This window comes from Tyto alba, unplaced genomic scaffold (genome assembly GCF_018691265.1).
Source record: "Tyto alba isolate M040663 unplaced genomic scaffold, T.alba_DEE_v4.0 Super-Scaffold_2, whole genome shotgun sequence".
Lineage (NCBI taxonomy): Eukaryota > Metazoa > Chordata > Aves > Strigiformes > Tytonidae > Tyto > Tyto alba.
Window position 1 is genome coordinate 30,235,062 of NW_024881282.1, and position 20,316 is coordinate 30,255,377.

Below are 20,316 nucleotides of genomic sequence, written 5' to 3' on the forward strand. Positions count from 1 at the left end.
GCATACTGGAGTAAGTCCAGAAAAGAGACACTTAGATGATTACAGGACTGGAGCGTCTGTCATACAGAGGCTGAGAGAGCTGGAATTATTTAGCATCAGTCAGAGGAGGCTCAGGGAAGGTCTTATAATGCCTTGTGGAGGATGTAAAGAAGATGGCAACAGAATCTTCTCAGGTCAAGAGGCAATGGGCACAAATACAAGAAATACTGTTGAATCAGAAACAAACAAAAAACTTGTCTTACTTTAAGTGTGATCAAACAGCGAAACAGGCTGCCCAGACAGGCTATGGAGTCTCCATCCTTGCCGATACACAAACTCCATTTGGACATGATCCTGGGCAGCCTGCTTGAGTGGACACTGCTTTGAGAAGGACAGGTTAGACTAGACAGACTCCACAGGTCCCTTCCAACCTCAGGGATTCAATGGTTCTATGACTACTGATAGACCTGCAAATAAAAAATATCCAAAGTTTGGAGAAATAGTCACATTTTTTGTCATAATATTCTAATTCCATCTCCATCACCAAAATTTGCTTAACGCTCTCAATTAAAATAATTACAGTAGAAATTTATGTAACATTATTTGATCTTTGGAAAACTTCAGAAACTCACACTGAGTATCTCAGTGCTCTTTTCATCAAGCAACACCACTTCTTCTGTGCCATCATCATTTGAGTGAGTGTATAACTCATAGATATCCATGACTAGAAAGAAACAATCACAAAATAATCAATAGAGAAGGGCCAGGCACCTATCAAGATTAATGAATACTCGGATACTGACATCATGCAAGAGGTTCAAAAGATTTTACTGAGTTCCTCAGTCTCACTGCTTACTCATTAACCCTGCAGAAGTGCTTTCCCAGTGTGGAAGACTGTATACTGTTTGGAAGGGTAACAGTAGATTAATTTGAACCCTGCAACTCCTTCCCTCTTGGATGTGGTTAGGTTTGGATTTCTGTTTGAATGTCATTGCTAAGCCCTTACTGGAAAAACCTGGATGTGGAGATATGGAACATCTATCCAGCAGTATGATTGCTTGATAGAGGCAGAAATAGGGCAGCAGGGAAATTTGGGAGCTAACAGGATGCAAGAATTATAACAGGCTGCAGTAAGGCAGTGTATATATAATACGTATATGTGTGTATGTACGTGAGAATTCATTCTTCCTGAAGGAATCACTTGCCTCTGGTACGTGATTTGAGGAAACTTTTAAATCTAGGTGAATCAACTTTTCAACTTTTTGGAAAAGCAACAAAGAATTCTATAATCTGACTTCTTTTGCTCTTAGGTTTTATGTGTGACACATGAATAGAAACACTTTGATTATGCTTCTAAACATTTCAGTGACATCTACCTTCTCGTCTGAAATTGACTTTTTAAGCTCATAGGGATAGGGCCTCTGTTACTGCATTTATATGGCTTCTGTCACAAAGATTTCCTGATCTCAGTTGCCCTCTATATAGTGCTATAAACATTTTTTTAATTTATTACAATTTGTACTTATTTTGGATCTACAGCACAATCAACATATTGGTATTTCAGTTTTTATATGATTTGAGTCTAATGTGACAGGCTATAGAGACATGTTCCTGAAGAAATGTCTGCAGGGAAATCCAGTGACCTCACCCATGATGTTTTGAAGCAAAAGACTCATTATATAGTTCTAATGGAAGTTACAGTCACAGATTCAAGACAGAGCTTGTTTAAAAGCATTAAAGAATCGTATCTTCAGAGAGGAAGAGAAAACATAAGACATCCTGTATGTAAGATTCAAATAGATGGCTGCCCTGTGAAGAAAGAAAGAGATAAGACCAACATCCACACTAAGATCTCACTGGAGAAGCAAGAAATGGAGTGAGCAGCTGCTGTAGCCATGAAAACTGAGCCTCTTTCCCATGCATAGGGCCCAGCAGAGAGCATAAGCAGTATGGAGGCCACGAGCCATTCCCCTGCTGCATTTCCCACCAAATGCAGACCCTTAGCCACCCAGCATGCCTGAAAGTTTCCTAATAGCAGTTCTGCTGGGGTTCTTGCCAATCTTGCACACTAAAGATGATCCTCTGTGAAATATAAAGGCTCCAAACCATCTTGAGATAGAAAGAGAATAAAGATCAAATCGCTTTACACCACAATATCCCACAATGTGAAGACATTTAAGAACTGAAGCCTTGGAACAATGTAAATCCCTAGTAGTTCCCAAGAGAGGATTGGATATAGACTGTTAAGAGAGTGAAATATAGACTGTTGGATTCATTTGTACAAATACTTTATTTGTGTTTCTGGCCAGTTATAGAAAATAAAATGTAAGTTTAATGATAAAAACTGCTCCCTGTAAAATAAAAATTGATTAAGGCCAAATGCATGTTACCAGAAATGAAAAAAGGACTGTTCTCCATGATCAAAACAAGCCTTATAGCAAGCAAGACTGGCATAATTTGTGAAACTTGACAAGAGCCTGAGGTCCATAATCTACTCTAGCTCACTCCAGTGAATCTTCTCAATCCACGGTGGTACTTTCCACACATGTGGAGTCTCAGGACTGTAAATGGAATATCTGTGATATTAGTAGAAGAAAATATATATAATTGGAATTTACCTTGTTCCAACTCGTGTGTGTTGCCTCCCACCCTGTCACTGTACACCTCTGAGAAGAGTTTGGCTCTAGCTGGTCTACGCCGTCCTGTTAGATAGTTGTAGATCATGCCTTTGACTCCTCTTAAGGCTGGACAAACCCAGTTCTCTTCCTGTAAGTGATGTGCTTCAGTCACCTATCTGTCTCAGTGGGCCTCCACTAGGCTCACTCCAGTATGTCAATGTCCTTTTTATAGTGGAGAGCTAAAACCAGGACACAGTACCCCAGATAAGAACTCCCAAGTGCCAAATAGAGAAGAATAATCAGTTCTTTAGGCCTGCTGTCTGCACTCCTGCTACTACAGCCCTGTTAGTAGCTGGTCATCTTCATTGCAAGTGCATGCTGGTAACTCATGTTCAACTTTTTATCCACCAGAACTTGCAGACCATTTTCAGCAAAGTTTTCTCTCCAAATGGCCACAGCCTGTACCACTGCAGGAGTTATGATGTCGCAGATGCAGGACTTTGCATTATTTTCTGTACTATCAACCAACCATCCTTTCTGAATCACAGCTACTAGACTCCAGAGTAACTGCCAGTTCCCAGATGGACTTCTGCAAATACATACCATCTGTGTCTTGTCCCCACTACTCAATGACTATAGATGTGGTTCAGCAGTCCCTGTAAGACATGCTACTTGGCAGAAAACATTTTTGTTGAATTTTTCAGGTACACTTTTTTCTTAGAGAGATGTAGGGTTCCTCAGCCAAGTGCCTTCAGATAGGCAGGAAAATACTAGCCTTGAAGGAGCATGGTCATCTCCTTCTCACATCCTCCGTGCTCTCTCTCCTGAAGTTGAAGAGAGAGAGGAAGCTTCCTGGACTAAAAGCACACCATAGAGATTAGGATAAGGAACTTTAGAACTCCATGCTCAAGTGAATTAAAGTGTTATATTTTAGCCAAAAGTGATGACTGTTTGAATGAAGGAGACAAGATCAATAGCTTCCAGACTAGGACATAGCATCCTTAATGACTAGAGAAAGCATGAATTGCAAACACTGCCTTACAGGACTTAGCTCTGTCTGGGTGTCCAAGGGCACCTCGGACTACAGGAGGAACTAGATAGGCAAGCATCTTCTTCAAGCAGAGAAGGCTGCACCGTGAAATGCCAGGCTTACACAGATCTTGAAGATCTTGTTTACCAGTCTATTGTGTTGAAGGAATTAAAACACAGGATGTCTGCTTACCACAGTGTTAAACAGCTCCATGACATAGCATTCCCCTCTCCCCTACTCTCCACAGAGAGACTATCAAAGTTGTATCATGGGAACATCAGCTTGCCTGAGGTAGATTGCAAACCACTCATTTACAGCTAAACACAAATGAATATAAGAATGAGAGCTCAGTGTTGAACAATGAAGATGGTCCTGAAATGTTTTTGGAGGGGCTTCTCTGCTCTTATTTTTGAAGCTGCTGGTTTGTCTCATGTAAGACATGACATGGTGTCTCTAGAATACCATCATAAAATCAAAAGAATAGATGTTTAAACTATACCCAGTGTAAAAATTACATTAAACTTTCCAGAAGAAGTCTACACAAATAACTGTATTCCCTTTTTCCCAATGAATTGGTTACCCTGTTTGTTAATCATTGTTTGTGTTTCGTTTCAATAACAAAGATTTTAAGACCACTTAAACTTCTGTGCTGAATTAGCATCAAATGTTTGCCTGGATACACAAAGATGGGGAATTTGCAGAAAGTGTCCATGCTCATTCTGCTAGTAAATGGTCCAAACGATGGTGGCCAACAAACACCAACCTTGAAGTTTCTTATAGTTAAGGAAGCTGCTCCATCTTTTACCCCTGGCTGTCCCTAGTCAAAGGGTTGGGATGAAAATAGAAAGTAAACAGGTTCCCCAACCTCTAATCCCACTCTATTCCTGAGTCAGCTGTGCTAGAGCTGTATGTTGTATGCTTCAGATGCAAATTAATATATCTGGCTCCCTTCCAAAAAAGGAATATCTGACCCCAGTGCAAGGAGATAGCTGAACCCCACAGTGTAGTTCTTTAAATCAAATCTTACCATACTTCTTCAGCCTGGATAATAATTTACTAGGAACATGCCAATAATATAATAATAAAAGGGAAAGACACTTTCTCCTTAGAAAGCTCACAAATGAGTCTGCACTTTAAAACTAGTCAGAGAAACATGCTGAGCCTATTTGTGGTTGTGCTGAACACATCATTTCACTAAGTGTCATCTTCTTCCCAGCTGAGCTGGGAAATACTTCTTTTTAAAAGGTTATTTGAAATATCATTCTCCTATGCAGAGAAGTGCAACTGTATGTCTCAAACGTTACAGAATTATTAGTGGCAGTAGAATTATTATGCATACTAAAGAGTGTTTTTAAATGGATTTTAGATACACAGGAAGTTACAACTACGGTAGCTATAGCAACCAGCATCCCCATCCAATGCAGAGCCAGTATCCATCCTTACCACATGATACTGCTATTTCTGGACCACTTCACTACTCAGCTTACCACAGAAGCTCTTCGCAGGTAAGTTGGATTTATTACTTGACTATGCTTCCTATAATATTTTAACTAAAGTTGTGTTTGAAAATTTCTTATCAGCATATTAGTTGTCTGAATCAGTAAGATGCCATCAATGTAGTCATCAATGGTCTCTAATTTTTTTCTTTTCCAATATTACCTAGATACCTTTTCATTCAGGTGGAGATTCTTTTATCACAAGTAGCTTTAGAATGTACTAAACCCTAAAATCCAGAAGTCTGGATCATTGAAAGTGTTTCTGTGTTAAGGAGTAGCTGAAACAAAAGTGAATATAATTAGTTGTATGTTTCTTATGTGTTGGGAACAGGAGTTGGTACCTAACAAGAAATAGAAGTGTTTTCATATAGTTGAAAGAGACCATAGTGAATTCTTCTGCGGCCTCTGCTTTTGAGAATACATATGTTTAAGAATTTGCCAAAAATGTGAGTTCTGAATACAGTTTGAATAGCTTCAGGACACCATTGCAAAGAGGTTCTGTTTAATCTACATGCCATATTTTCCTACTATAATGCTGAGAAATTATGTCAGTAACCGTTTCAGGACTATTTCAGTTCACAAAACCGAGCCAGTAGAAACCAGCGCAGATTAAGCGGGAAGATGATATTTGGCAACAGTTCAGAAGCAGTGCCACTGTAGAGGGGCTTTAGTACATCAGGCAGCTGGTGCTTCCCCAGTGTAGGAAGCTGCTCTCTGGTCTCTCTGCTGTAAGGTTTGCAAAAGGCTGGTTCGGGCAGGAGGTGATGACATTGGGATATTCCACCCACATGGCACTTCTTATGCTTTAGCCACTGGAAATTTTTACAGGTGTATTAGGGACCACCATGCTTAACTCCCATCACTGGTCTAAAACAGTTTCATACCAGATGCAAAGACATGAATTTAATAGTGCTTGGGACTAGAACACATAAAACCTGCATCTCATTCTGGTCTTTGGCATCAGTTTGCCAGGTGATGTCAGAGTAGTTATTTCCCTTTTTTATGCCTCATTTTCCCTAGCTGTAAGTTAAGAATAATGGTATTGATCTCCTTAAAGCTTTTTGAAATCTGCTGGGAAGATTGTCTTGTACAACCCCAATACGCTCGTTCGGACCAGCTCAGCAATGGCTCCCTAACTTATGGAAAGAACAAGTCTTCAACTTCTCACCCATTTGTGTAGCACCTGGTCCATCAGGCAGACTACATGAGGTGTAAGCATTTGTTTGCAGATTGTTACAGCTGCTGTGTCTCCAATAGGAACAGTGAGTGAACATTTAAATACAGTGTCCTGTGATAGCTTTGTATACATTGGTTTTTCAGTACAGCCCTTATCTCAAGATTTTTTCTGGGATGCATCACTTTCTGACTTAAAATTGGCTCACCAAATTTCTTTACTCTTTCCTATCCTTTACTGCAGAAAACCCACACGAGTGCTGGTTCTGAAATGGTGTGTAAGGTCATGAATCTGTATGTAAAACAGAGAATTAGGCTTTTAATGTTTAGAAATGCTATCACCTGCACAAGGAGTTTCTTTCCACCCTCTGAGAACTGTCTTTGTCTCACTGACATAGACAGTGTAAGTTAAACAATAAATAAATAAAGCAAAGCAAGATCAATACATTCGTAGTTTACTCATGTCCTTGTTAACACGTTATATGGAAATAGTAACGTACATTAAAATCATGACAGTATTTTTCATACTGTAGTACTCTGTCTCTACAAGTGCAGGTGTCAGACCATTTCATCTTCTCTTGCTAGACCTTGAACTGTTCTGGACACACAGGAAGAACAGCTATGCTTTAATGATCACACTTCAGAGCAAAATTATTTCAACTCGTATTTAGCGTGTTCTTGCTCATGCTGCTTGTAAACTGAGATGGAATCTCACAGCAGACGCAGCTAACAAATCCCTATCAATGTGCTCACTCTGTATTGAAAGGAGCTACAAACTGAAACCCCGCTTTCAAAAATAACCTAGAAGTCTTGAATTATTTTAATATGGAATTTGCTAACGTTCTTTTTTAGAGCTAAGGGAGCTTCTGTAAAATGCCTGCTCTGATGATAAGTCCCTTCTTAGCTACTTTTAATCAACAAAAGTTCATAATGTACTGTTGCCTGCAAAGCCTAATAAGATGTTAGGGAACTAGTCTTTTTCTAGTGGACTTTCAAAGGGGGAACATGGTGCAAGGAATTGCAGTAGGACTCATGACACTGCAAAATCAAAATACAGGAAGCTGAATTTGCAACAAATACATAAACAGCTGCCACTATACTGAAACCAGAGATGCAAAGTGTATGGATGTGGTAATCAGTTGAGAAGAGAAGGCATTGACTATAACTCTTCAAAAGAACTCTTTGTTATAATCTACATTCAGTCCAAATATAGAATTCTGGCTCAGCTTTAGCTAATATTCTATTATGCTCTTCCAGATCATGTCTATAGACAAACTCCTAAGAAAAAATCTGTGTGTGGGGGTAAACTCTCTACAAACACGTAAGCAGAGAGAACCCCTTGTCAGGGATCTGAGCTGAAACAGGCGACATGCAATAAAGGTGGCGTTTAGCCTGCAGCTATGAATTGCTTTTTTTGGTCTCAAAGAATGCCGTGTCCAACCTCTTCAAGTGGAAGAGAGCAACATACTCCAGATTTTATCAGGTCTGTTATTTTGAGGCTATTTTCTGTCCCAGACTAATGTACCTAATGAAAAAAAAAAAGAGAGATGTGCTTTATTTTTATTTTTTTTTTAATTTAGTAGGACTTTAAGATGGATCATTTCATAGATATGATTTATAAACTATCAACAAAAAAAATCGAATTGGAGCACAGGGGAAGGAGGGAATAACTTCTATTTGGTGGAAATGGGGTACTGAACTGCTGGCAGTTGTATTTGCCAACATGTAACATGTTGATCCCAACCTGATGGTTGCATTGTATTAATTTTAGGATGTCTGCTGTGGTTTTGTCATTGAAATCCTTACAGTGGGGCTGTGCTGGGGAAGAAGTCACACAGCTTTAGATTTTGTACTATGTACAGCTCTTGAAAAGTGCAGGTGGGGGTCCCAAGCCAAGAGTATCTCACTTGACCAGTGGCAAGTCCATGTTAGTGAAAGGCATCTGGATAATTTGAATCCCTCAGTGTTAAGGAAATGAGAGAGTGGTAGTTGCTAAGGCTGATAGCACTGAAGCACCATGTGTCACAGCTGCTTGCTCACTCATATCCTGTCCCATAACAGACTGGTGAGAGCCCTTGAGGTTGTTATTATCTGCCATCTCTGAGACAGTCTTGGAACTTACTTTGGCTCACAGAGGAGTGTTGTGTTTTGTGACTTTGGGCTAAATAGAAATTTTGATAAGTAGCTCATAGTTTCAGAAAGATTAGTGATTCTCAGATGGACAAGAATGCAAAAAAAATTAAGGAGATGGCTTGCAAAAAACTTTGTAGGGGAGTAAATGTTCTGCTGAAGTGGTATCTGCAGCTACTAACCTAGCATAAATCTAAAAATGGCTCCTTCTGGCAGTGTAGGCTGACTAATTCCCACTGATGGCTAAGAGTCTTCTCGTTGACAGGCACAGTCTGTTCAAACCTTGGTATTAATCCGAATTTATTTTTTTTCTTTCATCAGCATCTGTGAATAGTTCTCAGAACAGTTGCTTCCTTGTAACTCCAGGCCTGATTGCTCATTTCTTGACTTGGCTTACTGGCCAGGAGCCTGGCACACAAATAAAGAAAAATTATCTACAGATTGATTTGTTACTACCTAATTCTCTAAGCAATAATGCAGAAGTGCATACAGTCCTATGACGCTACTCCATCATCATTCAGAAGAGAACTGTGTGTGTACATGAACACGTCTATACTGACTTTAAGTTTTGTAAGTTCTCCGCCTCTACAGTTTTAGGTACCAGATGACAGGGTAGAAAATAGACAACAACTCTGTCTAAAAGCCTCTGAACATTCCTATCAACCTATGTCAAATTTAGCAGAGAGGTACCCCCCTCCAAAGGCAACCCCTTCACAATGTCACCACCTCATCCACCTCCACAACTGGCTTTTGAACACAGCTTTTGATTGCAAGCTTCACCCTGCTTGGACAGGTCTTTATCCTCTTTCAGGCTATCCATAAATATTACAATACACATTTCAAGAGGCATCATTTCACCTCTTCCTTAAACACAAAGTAATTCATGCTGCAGTAATTTTTCTTTGTAAATCACAAGGATAACACTTCTAGTAGGAAGAGTAATTAGAGAAATCTGCATCATTATATATTTTTATATTTTAATATATCTGCTAACATATAAAGATGCACATCATATGAATGTGCATCACTCTGCATGCAGTACAAAAACCAGAAAACATACAATATACGTGTAAATACTCTAATGCATGGCAGTAGTGAATCATATTGCAGGTCCCTTCATCCAGGTCCTATCTCCAGCAACGGCCAGAAACAAGTGTGTGGAAGAAAAGTCTTAGAAATAGTGTAGGTAGAGAGTGGTCCTTTCACCAGCATAGCCACTCTGTGTTTGGCAAGAGCGGACCTAGGGGCATCCTGAGTAGGAAGCAGCAGCTGGACTTTTGTATTTTGTAGTAAACATCTCTCCATTACCCTGTCTTTGAGCATTTTTGTTCTTTGAGCTTTGTTGTACTTATAGACTTCTTAAGGATGGTCTTAGGGTTTGAGCTCAGAGAGCAACTGAGCACCACACAGCCACTCGCTCCCCCTTTCCCCCCAGCCATGAGAAGGAGAAAATAAGCAAAGGCTCAGGATTCAAGATGAGGACAGGGAAAGATGAATCACCCATTATAGTCGTGGGCAAAAGACAGACTCATTAGGGGATGAAAAAAGGAACATAAATTTAATACAGACACTAACAACACCACCACTTAACCGACAGAGTAGGACAGTGAGAAGTATTACGAGACCTTGAAAAAAACCTTCTCCCACCCCTTCCTTCTTACAGGGCTCAGCTCTGTTCCTGATATCTCTACCTCCTCCCCTCAGCAGCACAGAGGGCAGGGAATGGAGGGTGCAGTCAGGGCTGCTGCTTCTTTCATCTTGAGTTGGGGGGAAAATTCTGGAACTGCTTACCCCTGCTCCAGCGTGGTCCCCCTCTCACAGGAGATAGTCCTCCACAAACATTCTCCGACTTGAGTCCCTCCCATGGGTCACAGCATTTCTGGAGCTGCTCTGGCATGGGACACCAACTTTCTCCAACTGGAGTCCCTCCCACGGGCTGCAGCCCTTCCCGAGCTGCTCTGGCCGGCGACACCCCCGCATGCTGCAATCCTCCCAGCACCAAACTACACCCGTGGAGGCTGCTTCTTCCCACAGGACCTCAGCCTCCTTCAGGCACAATCACCTTAAATGGCATGGGGCCCCCCCCAGACTGCAGGTTGGTATCTGCTCCACCACAGACCTCCATCGGTGGTGGGGTGGCTGGCCCTGCCTCCTCACCACAGACTGCAGGAGGGTCTCTGCTCCAGCACATCCCCTCCCCGCTCACCCCTCCCTTTCCTCCTCCATTCTTCCACTCACCTTGGTGCTTACATAGATGTCACAACTCCAACTCCTCCTCCCAGGTCCCTTCTTAAATATGTCATTGCAGAGGTGCAGCTGATTGGCTCGGCCTTGGCGCAGAGGTTGTTCCGACTGAGCCAGGGGGAGCTTTGAGAAGCTTCTCACAGGGGGCCACTGCTGTATCCCCCCTCCCCTGCTACCAAAAACCCCGCCACTCACTCAAACTCAGGACAGATGGGTTGTATGAAACGTATGTTCTCTTGTTAATTTTAAGCCTGCTGTTGCGTAATTGCATTGGGTGCATTATGTTTTTGGGTGATGAAGAATAGGGAATATTCATTCCCTGTTTATCTACTCTCACCATTTGAGACATAGATCTCTGCATCATTCCTCCCACCTCTTCCCTGTCGTCTCTTTTCCAGACTTAAGAGTTTAGTTTCTCCTGTGATGGATGCTCTACATACAGGAATTCCCTAAGGACTGTAGGTGCACTGCAGGGCAGGCATAGTCTGGTGAACACACGGACATCCTGTTCACTCAACTGTGCTGAGCAGGGAATCTGCTGGAGCTGCAGCTCCCCTCCAGCCTTTCTGTGCAAACCTGATCTCAGAGTAGGTAGGAGGGATTCAGACAAGAAGCTGTCAGATCAGCCACTTAGATCTGAGAAGCACTCCTAGATCCTGTGCTGCATACAGCCTCATTTTACCTTTTCTTCCTTTGCACTTCCAGGATGGAGTAACCACCTCCAAATGGTGTATCTCAGCTGGAGGTACTTAACAGAGAGCCACAGAAGTGGCATAGCAGTGTTTCCCTTTTTTGTTCCTTATGAGGCAGTTCCCACCTTAAACACAAGCTTTTTTTTTTCTGCTTTTAAGCTATCTCCTGTTGTGTTCAAGAGCTTAACCAGGGTCAGCTTTTCCTGAACCAGGGCTCCGTCCTCAAGAGGCACTAATCAACCTCTGGGACTGGGAGGTGCACATTTGTAGTGGCAAGTGCTTGTGCTGCTGATTTGTTGTTGTCAGATCTGGTTTATGATGAGCGTAGTTGACTTCCATGGTCTGGACAGAACAAACCAGCCTGGAAAACACTGCAGTAGTACAACATGCTGTTAAGCAGTAGGTTGGGTCTGCAAACCTCAGAGGCACAGAGCACAGTATTGAGGCCATAGTTAAAGGAGCTTTAAGGCAGTGCTTGCACCCTGACTCTTCTAAACTTCTCTGAAGACTGCAGCAGTCTCACATAACTTCCCAGAAATGCCCTGAGTTGCAGCACCCCTTAGTTTCTCTGTGCAATGTTGCATGCCTCAATTCAACCCAACCGCATCTTCACTTCCCTTCATCTGCCTCCGCAGCAGGATTTACATAGGGGTGGTGGGGGAGCCTAAGGACTCCCTCTTCCAGACAGAGCTCGTGCTTTATTGTCCATTCAAGTTGTTCTGGCCCATCTACGTCACAAAAAAAAAAAAAAAAAAAAAAAAAAGGGGAAAAGTTCTTGTACCCCCAGCATATACACAGTGTAAGCTCGTGACTATACCAATGCAGTAGGAATAATATACCCTTCCCAATAACTATTCTGTCATCAAAGAGCTAGTAATGACAGAAAGAAAAAATGCTGTCCAAAGCCCACCCATGCAGCAAGAATCATTGTTCCTAACCGTATGGCTTCATAACGGACTTGAGATTGTTAGAATGTAATTGAAGTAATTATGTATTGAATGCAACAGGAAACAGATGTTGCAACTTCTTTTTAAATAATTACAAATAACATTTTCATAAGCCTCCAAATGGCACTCCCAAAAATACCAAAAGGACTTAGAATGACTTGAAAGTTTCACCCAACTTATTTGACAGACTAATATTCAATAAGCTTCCATTTCTGGAGAAAAGGATCAAATTAAGGGTTATAAAGATGCAATCAATCAATAGTTTTGATTATGTCATTTTTTGAGATACTAAGCATATTTTTATTAAGTTAATTTGTAGCCAGTTCTTCTGGTATGAGCTATTTGCACGTCCTGAAGTAGTGGCTGACATACAACATTAACTTACAGCATTCTGAAAAAGTGTGAGCTAATGCAATGTAAAGTGAGAGCCACATTCATAAGGAAAATATTTTGCTGTTTGGACAGAGACACCTTTCACCTCCATGCATAATCAATCAGTGAGTTGAGGATAAGAATAAAGAAATTATTCTCCATTCTCACACTGCAGGAACTCAGTCTTCACTTCATGGGAGGACATATTTAACGTTGTATTTTCTAAAATAATACCAAAAGATATTCAATTCATTTTACATTTTTGGGCAAGCCCTTAACAATAATCTGCTCAAAGTGTCCCAGACTTAAAGGGCTTCTTGTCTAGGTCTAACGGCAGCAGGAGCAGCAAGTGTGAGTTAACCCAGAAAATGGTAATTTCCTGTCAAGAGCCCTCCAACAAATGTCGCTTTTATATCTGGCAAAGATCACTAGGCCCCAGTGTTTTGAGTTCAGCATGCTTAAGCACTCTTCATTAAACCGGATGTAGAGTGTGAAAGGTGATTCAGGCAGCATGGGCAGGCATCCGCCCAGATGGCTATGCTTTGGACACTCCAACAAGGCTGAATAGATGCTTCATTGGGTGAGTTAATAGTCAGGCAGGGGCCAATGAGTACTTTAAAAATATTGTCTTTCAATAGTCTCTTCACTGTAGGGAAAAAGAAGTCACTGACTCATTTGCGATTAGCTGACCTACCGTTACAAAACTTTCCATCTTGCATTCAGTCATAACAGAATTTATTGTAAAATGCTAGATATTTAGAGTCCATGTTATTTTCAAGCAATTATTCTTTTTACATTCATGACACATTCATAAACACAGCTGCATCGGGTGCTCTTGATGAAAAGGAAAAGCAGCACACTGTATCCTGTCCCCTCATGCACAGCCATTAGCCCTGCCTTCTTAGTAAGCCTTAGCATGGCCTCTTGACTGCAGATAGGAGGAGGATTATCTTTCCTTTTCAGTGCATCCTGAAGTTCATTCTGCGAGCCAAGGTTTTATTCCCCCCAACAGCACAGGTTTTGTGAGTCCAAACTACCTAAAAGACATTATGTGGCTTCCCTGCATAATGCCATGTACGATCAGGAGACCCACCAGAATATTCCAAGAGTTCATTTTGTTTCTCTTGCTCATAAATTAAAGTTTTGCAGTCTACGAATTATCAAGTAGCAAATTATCCTGGCTGAAGCTGGGGCTTTCTCTTGGCATTTGTAAGGGGTGTGAAAGCAAGTAGTAATTCTGTTAAAAGTCACAACCTCAAAGGAAAATTGCACTGAGTCAGGACAGTAAGACTTTCTCTCACGGTTAACAACAGAGTAGATCAGTTATCACATTGGGATGAAGACAAGAGATAATCATTGGTGTATTATGGCAAAAGTCTGGATTCATCTTGTTGTAAGTATATTCTTTAATACAGGAATCTACATTAACTTCAGGTATAGATCAACGGGTAATAAAAGCAAAGACCATGATAATTACTATCAAGTAAAACACTACTGGAGACAAAGAATGTTTCTAGCTTGTCCCACATCTTGCAGCTCCACAGGTGACGTACAGAAAACAGCAAGTTAAAAAGGTGTTATTTCTGTGGTATGTTTTTTTCCCAATGATCCATGCGGGTCCTGACTCCTACCATCTCAAAACATTTTATACACAGTCATTAGTGGGACATTTGAGATCAGCCAGGAAAAACAACTTATGGGTTTGACAACTATGGAAAAGGCACTTTTATTTAACTTGAGCCAACCTAACAAATGAATTACATCATGTAGCCGGAGGAAGAAAAGAGCCATCTTCTGAGGATTGCTCACCTTCTGTTTTAAATATTTATCTGGAGGTTTGATAAATTCTTCTGGTGACTGTAGACAAAGCACACATGACTCACTTTTATTAGATTCCTGACTTTTTGATAACTAAAGTTAGGTGAGATGAATTCAAATCTGAAGCTATAGCGAACCACAAGACAACTTGTTTCCTCTATATTCATTATGTCAAAAGCTTTGCTCATGAAGGTGGTCAGGTGAAGGCAGTCATCAGACTCTAGCATGAAAATGACTGTCATGTACTGCCAGTGCAGACCAGGAAAGCAGCATCCTAAATCTATCAGCTAGTCTCCAAATATTAAAAATACGAAAAATGTTCAACTTTTTCTGGATCCTCTTATGTTTACTTAGAATACTTTCAGGTTGATTGCCTTTTGACAGAGTGCCCTGTCCTTAATTAATGAGTTAAAGGAGAGAATCATGATCCTAAATTCAAATCACCTAATTTAAAACTTCAAAGCTTGAGTTTCATTGTTGCTGGGCACTGGCAGCTCTTATCTTCGGCAAAAGCTTCTGGAACAAGAAGCCTGAACAACAAGTCTGAAAACTTGATTCTTCTGCAAAGGAATTATGAGGCTTTCTGCGGTCAGTGCCTAAGCTCTGATGAATTCTTCTACTGAAAAGCCTTTCTCTGAGGTGAAGATGGAAATTTAGACGATCTCGTATAGCCTTGTTGACAGCTTATTCTGTTATCTGTGTTAGCAGTACCAGTTGAAGTGTTGACGTTCCAGTATGGTTCTGCCTGTTTCAGCAGCTGGTTGCACAGCAAAGTCTGTTCTTTGTGGCAATGAGAAGTAGATGCTAAATAACCTATCGTACAGCTTTGATTTCTTCCCTCTCATCTGCTAACTGGCCTGTCTCCCCAGGACACGGTGGAATATGCTAAATCACTAACTACAGTGTGATGGTCAAAAATAGTCTTCTCTTTCTCCTCTCTAATTAGAGGTGGCCAGTGTGTGGCTTTTGAGCTGCCTGAGGCTTGTGAACTGTTCAAATACATTTGCCAAGGCAGGGCTGCTTTCCTGGCTGCAGTCTGAAGGGAATCAGCAGAAACCCCTCATGGAGACATCGCTGTAATTGCCCTGGGGACTCGCTTACACAGCTGATTAACCCCAGCCCCATCCAGCAGTGGAGTAAAGTAGTGAGACCTTTTGGGAATCACTGCCATCTCCCTCATGCGAACAACTACAGCAGCTCTTCTCTCCATGACCCTCCAAAATACGGGGAAGGAATCTTACAGTCCTCAGCCACGTAAAGTTTTGGTGTGCAGCTTGCAAGGTTTGTAATTATCAGAAGAGATGATAGTCCTGCTTTGGTGACAGCTTTCTAGTTAAGGAAATTCCACAGTGTCAAACAATGCAAGATAATGAAATTTTAAATTATGACACTTTTTATAGAAAAGATATAAATCGTAAAATGTAGAAGCTCTGAAGATACATGGCTGGTCATGGGGAACAGGGATCCTAACCGTCCTTGCGATGCAGATGGATAACACGAGGGCAAAACAGGAAGAGCCATTTCTTAGGAACAGCACACAGATGATCTGCTCGTGTAAAACGGGCAATAAGATAAATGTATGTTAAGCAAGTGCTCATAAGCACAGTTTACTTTCTGTTGCTGAGCAGCCTGTGGCTATAGAGGGCAAAAGCTGTTCTCTGGTTTGCTGCCTATCTTATCCTCAGCACATCTTAGTGGGAGGCATTTGTCAAAATTCTTTGATTTCTACTTTCCAACTGTCACTGCAAACAGCTGGGGAATAGAGGGATTCTTCTTCGGCCTGCTTCTTTTTATAAGTTCTCCAATTAGCTGCTTGCTCTGAGGCCAGACCATACTGTTTTTCTGTAGAAACTGGCAGGATGACTTGTGAACATTTAAAAGGAAAGGCACCTTTCTAATAATAAAGATCGTCGTGGTTTGAGCTCAAAGGGCAACTGAGTACCACACAGCCGCTCACTCCTCCCTTCTCTCCCAGCGATGAGAAGGGACAAATGAACCAGGCTTGGGATTCAAGATAGGACCGGGAGGGGTAAATCACCCATTATGGTCATGAGCAAAAGGCATACTCCTTAGGGGAATTAAAAAAGAACGTACATTTTTTATTACAGACACTAACAACAACACTTAACAGAGTAGGACAGTGAGAAGCATTGCCACATCTTGAGAACACCTTCCCCCCACCCCTCCCTTCTTCCCGGGCTCAGCTCTGCTCCCGATATCTCTACCTACTCCCCCAGCGGCGCAGGGGCAGGGAATGGGGGGTGCAGTCAGAGCTGCTGCTTCTGCCATCTTGAGTTGGGGGGGAAATTCTGGAACTTCTTCCCCTTGCTCCATCGTGGTCCCCCTCTCACAGGAGACAGTCCTACACAAACTTTCTCCGATGTGAGTCCCTCCCATGGCCCGCAGCGTTCCCCACACTGCTCCAGCATGGGTCACCAACCCCCTCCAACTGGATTCCCTCCCATGGCTGCAGCCCTTCCCGAGCTGCTCCGGCGTGGGACACCCCCGCATGCTGCAATCCTCCCAGTGCTGAATTACAGCAGCGGGGGCTGCCTTTTCCCACAAGACCCCAGCCTTCTTTGGGCACAGCGCCTTGATCAGCCATGTGAAAGGAAACACAGCCCATAAATCAATGTCTGCTCCACCATAGATCTCCATGGGTGGCAGGGGGGGCCGCCCTGCTGTCTCCCCACAGGATACAGGGGGGTCTCTGCTCCGGCACACCTCCCCCCTCCTTTCTTCCCCCGTTCCCCCACTGACCTTGGTGTTCATGCAGTTGCCACAACTCCTCCTCACAAGTCCCCCTGCCCGTCACCACGTCCCTTCTTAAATATGTTATCGCAGAGGTGCAGCTGATGGGCTCAATTTTGGTGCAGAGGTGGAGCTGACTTGGAGCTGAGGGAGCTTCGAGAAGCTTCTCCCAGGGGGCCACCCCTATAGCCCCCTCCTCTGCTACCAAAAAACCCACCACTCACTCAAACCCAGGACAAAGATCCTTTTACTCTCCTCCCTTAAAACTGAGTTGAGTGAGCAGGAATTGGGACATTTTATGCTCTCTTTTTTTACTGAATATCATATTTCCAAGTAAAAGCTGTGAGAAAAAGATTAGACTAATTAGTTTTATTTTTCTGCTCACAGATATACTGGCCAGTACCTAGCTCTTCAATAAATTAATTTGATATTTAAATGCAGTGACTGCTTTGCAAGACTTTCCCTGACACTTTGGTTTGACTGCAGGCACTAGTTATCTGATATTCCACCTTCAGTCGGTTACCTAGTTGTTGGAGGGCTGCTAATTCATATGATTTTTGGTTTGTAAACACGGAATTGTGATACCACCAGCCCTTACTTTCAAATTAAGTATGTGGTAGATAATTCCTTAATTTGTTTTTGTTTTTATTGTAGTACCCTTTCAACAGCCCAACATCAAGAATGGAGCCCTGTTTGATGAGCAGTACTCCCAGGCTGCATCCCACACCAGTGACTCCTCGCTGGCCGGAGGTCCCGGCTGCGAACTCCTGCTACACAAGCCCATCCATGCACTCCTCAAGATATGGAAATTCTAGTGATATGTACACACCCTTGACTACGCGCAGAAATTCTGAATATGAGCACATGCAACACTTTCCTGGCTTTGCCTACATCAATGGGGAAGCCACCACAGGTTGGGCTAAATGAAAATGACTGGTGTGAGCTAAGCCCATGTAATTGAAAGAGTTATAAAAACTTCATGTTATGTGGGACTTTTCATGGACATTCTTCAAGGGAGGTGAAGATGGAAAAGATCCTGGGCAGATAAATGTAGTTCATAATATGGGCAGATTGCAGACCAGTATGACTGAATGTTCCTGTAGCCAACAAAGATTTTTCTGCTATTCTAGACCACTTTTGGGGCCAATCTGTGCCTTTTTAAATTCTGGCATGTGGGCCAACCCTATGTGATGTCAGTTTGAGTGAGCCATTTTTGCCCCCTCTCTTATTGACAAGTGGTAATGAGTCTTACAAAAAAAAAAAAAAAAAAAAAAAAAAAAGTACTGGAACAGGATCTATTTATAATTTGAGTTAAAAAGAGGAAATTCACCCTCAGCAAAACTCTGTTGTCTGTTCTTCTTTTAAGCTCTTAATGCAGTCCTTAAAAACCATTCTGCCAAGTCATCACTTATTCATATCAGTTCCTCTGTCTGGCTCCTTAAAAGACATGTGGTGTTGTAGGTTTCAGTTTACATCTAACTTTGTATATTGATGCACCTTTCTGTTGATCCAGTAAGTTTGATCTTTACAAAAGAGAAGACATGTAGCATTGAATTATACACTGCCTTAAGTTGACTATTGTTCTTATTATATATGTATTTGTCTTAAGTTTGCACAATCTGGAAAAATCTAACTTCTCTGGTCAGTAATGACAAGGTTAAGAAGGGACTTGGGGACTGGGAAGATTTTGGATTCAGAGCCACATATGTTAAATATGATGATATGAAGCAATTATGTAAAGAAAATGACAATGCAAAACATGATTATTCATTTAATTACCTATTGACAGGTATGAAACAGTTCTCTCAATTCCTTCACGTGGTGATAATTCTATATACTTCTAGAAAAGCAAAATTCAAAGCTGTGCCTTTGAACTTATTCTGTACTGTGTATGTGTGGAAGAATGTATTGTATTTTGGGGAGAATTTTTCTTAGACATTTTCTGTCAGATTTGTAGCTATTTGTGAGTTTTTGTTAGATTTTATTAACATAGCTTTTCTTCTGTATTATAAAATGCACCAAGCAATTATGGTGGACCTATTACCCTATGGGTAAGAAATAAATAAATGGAAATATGACATCAGGCATTTTAGTAATTGTTTTGTAAATAAAATCTTTGATAGCACCCAGTGTGATGATAACCATGTTTATGCCTAAAATGGACATAAGTGTTATTTGTACAGTTGTGCAAGATATATGAGGGATTTTCACTCAAATAAAGTTCTTGAAATTAAATAGATGCCATTTAAATTTACTTAAATACAGAAACTTCTACAAGCTGCAAATCTTCAAAAAATCGTAAATGTGACCATATATGTTTTTATCCAGCAAAGGACTTGGCAACATATATAACCCACAGCAAATTCGTAGTCCTACACCTGTGCTTGCAGCTACAAACTGCTCAAGGCTGTGACTGGATAGATGACTCAGTATTGCTTGCTTTAAGCCGTGCTGCTGTTGCTCACCCCAGCCAGTGTACTCACCGGGGCAGGTAAGATGTGCTATCTTCTTTACAGTACCCTGTAACAAACGTGTTGCCACTGGAATATTGGAAAAGTCATTTTTCCTTAAGTAAATAAATAAAGTAGCAAGGGTCTCAAACCATGTATATTTAACTAGTGGGTCATTTTTCCTTAAGTAAGTATATAAAGTAGCAAAAGTCTCAAACCTTGTATATTTAACTAGTGGGTAAACTGGTGAGAGTTTGGGATATAAAGTAACTAGAGGAATGCCCTAGGGATCTGCAAAGGCTGAGGAAGGAAGAATATTCCAGGCCAGGTTTGGCAAGTGTTCAGGCTCTTAAATATTCAGCTAAGGTCCGAGCAGGATTTTCAGAAACACATCAGGACCCTCTCTCCACCTTTAGATACCTGATGAAAATTTCATTTCCTGGTCTAGTGTTACAGACCTTCTGAAATTTTACCTCTGTTGCCTGGTGTTATTACCCAATATACTGTTACTCTTCGCTTTTATTAAGGACAGGGGAGACCAGTCTTAGGCTAACTCATCTATTTTATTCAGGCTATCTTCAGGCAAAATTGTCTACACATGAGGAAAGTAAGTCAT

At 41.5% G+C, this 20,316-nt stretch overlaps 1 protein-coding gene across 2 annotated transcripts in view; it reads left to right on the forward strand.

The window, feature by feature from the left end:
* Nucleotides 1-19,485, forward strand: part of RFX4 (regulatory factor X4) — a 100,524-nt gene extending 81,039 nt beyond the window's left edge. For both annotated transcript variants that reach the window (XM_042793385.1, XM_033004443.2), the window contains 2 exons: nucleotides 4,994-5,132; nucleotides 17,905-19,485. In XM_042793385.1, coding sequence (XP_042649319.1) covers nucleotides 4,994-5,132; nucleotides 17,905-18,177 — 412 coding nt within the window. In that variant the 3' untranslated portion in view covers nucleotides 18,178-19,485. The remainder of the gene's footprint in view (nucleotides 1-4,993; nucleotides 5,133-17,904) is intronic.
* Nucleotides 19,486-20,316: the final 831 nt, after the last annotated feature.